The 3,246-nt window shown below is 36.4% G+C and overlaps 1 protein-coding gene across 1 annotated transcript in view; it reads left to right on the top strand.

Annotated features, from left to right (window-relative positions):
- Nucleotides 1-3,246, top strand: part of LOC107091759 — a 36,545-nt gene that overhangs the window by 5,149 nt on the left and 28,150 nt on the right. Inside the window, exon 2 of the mRNA XM_015385901.1 lies at nucleotides 2,247-2,702. Coding sequence (XP_015241387.1) covers nucleotides 2,247-2,702 — 456 coding nt within the window. The remainder of the gene's footprint in view (nucleotides 1-2,246; nucleotides 2,703-3,246) is intronic.

Genomic DNA, 3,246 nt, shown 5'->3' with positions numbered 1-3,246 from the left:
AGTTGGAGACATACACTAGGCTATATCAGCCCCACCAAAAATATTTTTCACCAGCCGCCACTGCTTTCAGCCCTCAGAGAAGATACTGAATTGTCAACTCGGCCTGCAGAAAAATATTATCAGAATGTATTGTGTGCAGATGCCACAGAGGACAACCAGCGGAGCAGAAAGTGGAAGATATGCCACCACCTGTTTCAATGGATTCAGCTGGTTGTAATCACAAATATGTCATGATAATTTAAAGTTTTATTCCAATCATTCCAAAAAAATCACACAGCCTCATTATCTAATTGTAATCTCAATGTAACTTAACAAATAACTGTTAAAGAGGCCATTGGTGTGGAAATTATAAAAAAAAAAAAAATGAAATATATAATATATCTCAAAATCCGGTTTTATGGGATTCTCTTCAAATTTTAAGTTTTTTTTTTTTTTTTTTTTATTGCAGATAACATTGTCTCCAATAAGAATAAAAAAATATCTAAAATATAAAAAAAAAAATACAGAGAGAAAGTCCCCCATATGTATAAAATTAGCTGCTTATAGAAGTGAAACCTACATCTGGGTGGACCACACCAAAGTATGCAATAAGAGAAACAAAAGTGAAACTAAATAAATCCTTATTTAGAGTTTCCTCCCACAGGTTTTTAGAAAGAAGCAGATTAAATTCATGCTTCAGTCTAAGACGGATACAGGCAGAGGTAAGTCAAGAACAGAAACATCAGTATTTATCTAAAGAATCAGACTTTATACAGGAAATGTGATTAACAAATGTTAAAAAACATATTGTGAACATCCTTAAAAAGAAAAAAAGAAATGATTGGTGTTTTAAATATGCATCAATAATTTTTAGAACCCTATAAGCCTGGAACTCAACACTACTCCAAACATTTTGAATCTAGAAAGCTTTCTGGATGGGTAGCGAAATATCCTCAAACTTGGAAAACAAAGTCCAGTGGAGAATTTTTTAAACTTTTTTGGAATGACAACGACCTGGCTGACTGAGAATAATCATTTGCATAAAACAAAATGCTGGCTTGAATGAGAAACACCAATTCTTGTTAAATAAGACTTAGACATTTTTTAGATAGTAATATGAAATGTCAAATTCATATTTAAAAAAAAAAATGTTTATTTGAGCTGTATCTAATTACGTTATGAATGCAACAAATTAAGCTATTGAGTCATTTAGGAGGCATATATGGAAATATTGTAAATCCCTCCCTTGTTGACTGAAGGTAAGGCGGTGGAAGAGAACAGCAGGGGATTCCAAATGTGGCACTTCCTGCAAGGATCATAACAAGAAATGTTCCTGACAACACATATCCTGTTTTCTTAAACTTAAACAAAGCTCTCTCACACTGTCAACTTTTAAATAAATTTGTAATTAGCATGAGCATAAATACATGCAATGTAGGATGATAGATTCTCAATAGTTATATAACTCTATTCTTTTTTTTTTTTCCATTGTACCTATTTTCGAACTGTGTAAAAGATATAAATTGAACTTTATTTATCTCTTACAATGGACAAATTAACTCTCTGAATTTAACCCATCCCCTTGGGGAGCAGTGGGCTGCCACTGTGCGGCATCCAGGGAGCCGGGGGTTAAGGGTCTTGCTCAGAGACCCAGAGTGCAGTTTGAGGCCGGCAGGAATCGAGCCGGGTACTTGCAACCTTCTCAGAGCACAAGTGCACTGCTCTAAGCACTAGGCCAAAACTGCCCCTGCATACTCTATATTTGGCAGCCATAAATTTTACAGCAAACTGGACTAACCTGCCGTATCAGTTTTTCAGGTTCACTGTTACTTTAGAAAACAACCTTGTTGGTGGATCCTTTCACATTTAGTCAAATGATGTGGCATAATTATTTCCCTAAGCTATTTATTATACAGCAGTAGGTATAAATAACTTTTTTTTCACAATTATGATCTGATACATTTTCAAATATTTTTAACAGCACACAAGATTTAATGCATGTGCAAATGTACCCCAATGGGTGGCAAAGTTAATTAATTTTAAGTGATATTTAGTTGAAACATTTTTTTAAATCTTAAAATAGGGCAATAATTAAAAGTTTTTGAGCTTTAGAAAATAAGCAAATGTAGATACCATTGTAGCACTCCTTTTTTCACTAAAATACATGAATAGATTTAGTGTTAAATATTTCTCCTTTTTCTTTTCAGATATCCTGACTCCAACATGAGCAAGTTGAGGTTACAGTGGGCTGAAGATGACTTTGATCCTCCTGCTGGAGCATCTCGACTGCTTACCCCGCAGCCGAATGATGGCAGAACCTATATCATGTATCATGGCACTACCAGTGAGATTGCTCAGGCCATCTGGGCCACTGGTTTCCGTCAATCTGAGGATGGGATGCTTGGCCGTGGGGTCTACCTCAGCCGAGACCTCGAAAAAGCAAGTCGCTATCCTATTGATCACCCTGAGGAGGACAGGGTGGTCATTGTGGTCAAGGTCAATGTAGGGAAGGTTAAAAAAATTGATCACCAGAAACACCCAATGCAGAAGACCTGGCATAATAATGGATATGACACCGCCTGGGTACCGCCCAACTGTGGGATGGTGAAGAGTGGTCTGGAGGAGAACTGCGTGTGGGATCCCAAACGAATCAAGAACCTTAAGCTCATCAAACCTACCCGTGTCCCAGACCAGACCACTGCAGGTTCTTCATACGGTTATAAGTAAAATCAAGCAATATCTGATTAATTTTGTACAATCAAATATATTTTAACAACCAATAATTGTACTCTGTCATTTTGACCTGAATAATAAAAGTTTTAAAAGTTTAAATATACCAGTCTCTGACTAATTACTTAAAGAATTTAAACTACATAATTCAAAAGAAATATGCATTTAAAGCTTGAACGCTTCTTGATGCTTATCAGCTTTGTTGTTCATCATAAAAGTAATTTTCGACTTTCCCCTACTCCACTCAAAAACTTCTCCTTTACACCTAAATCATTCTCTGTTATTCTCAATTTGCTGTTGGTTTCCATGGGAATCTACCACACAGGAATCATCCAGCTGATATTAACATATCAGCTTCATAAGGGTTGGAACTGTGATGAGGAATGGCCACCTTAAAGAGTGTTCCAGATGTTACCCATTGTTTTTATGCTCAGTGCCAATATTAAGAAAGCAAAAGTTGAATTAATTTAATCAGGTGGGCCTGATTTCCCTAAAAAGTGTTGGGATCCTCAGGCTTGCCCACCAGAGGGCGCCGAG

Source organism: Cyprinodon variegatus, unplaced genomic scaffold (genome assembly GCF_000732505.1).
Source record: "Cyprinodon variegatus isolate N-32 unplaced genomic scaffold, C_variegatus-1.0 Scaffold351, whole genome shotgun sequence".
Classification (NCBI taxonomy): domain Eukaryota; kingdom Metazoa; phylum Chordata; class Actinopteri; order Cyprinodontiformes; family Cyprinodontidae; genus Cyprinodon; species Cyprinodon variegatus.
The sequence above is the reverse complement of the archived record's forward strand: the minus strand, read 5'-3'. Positions and strand labels throughout refer to the sequence as shown.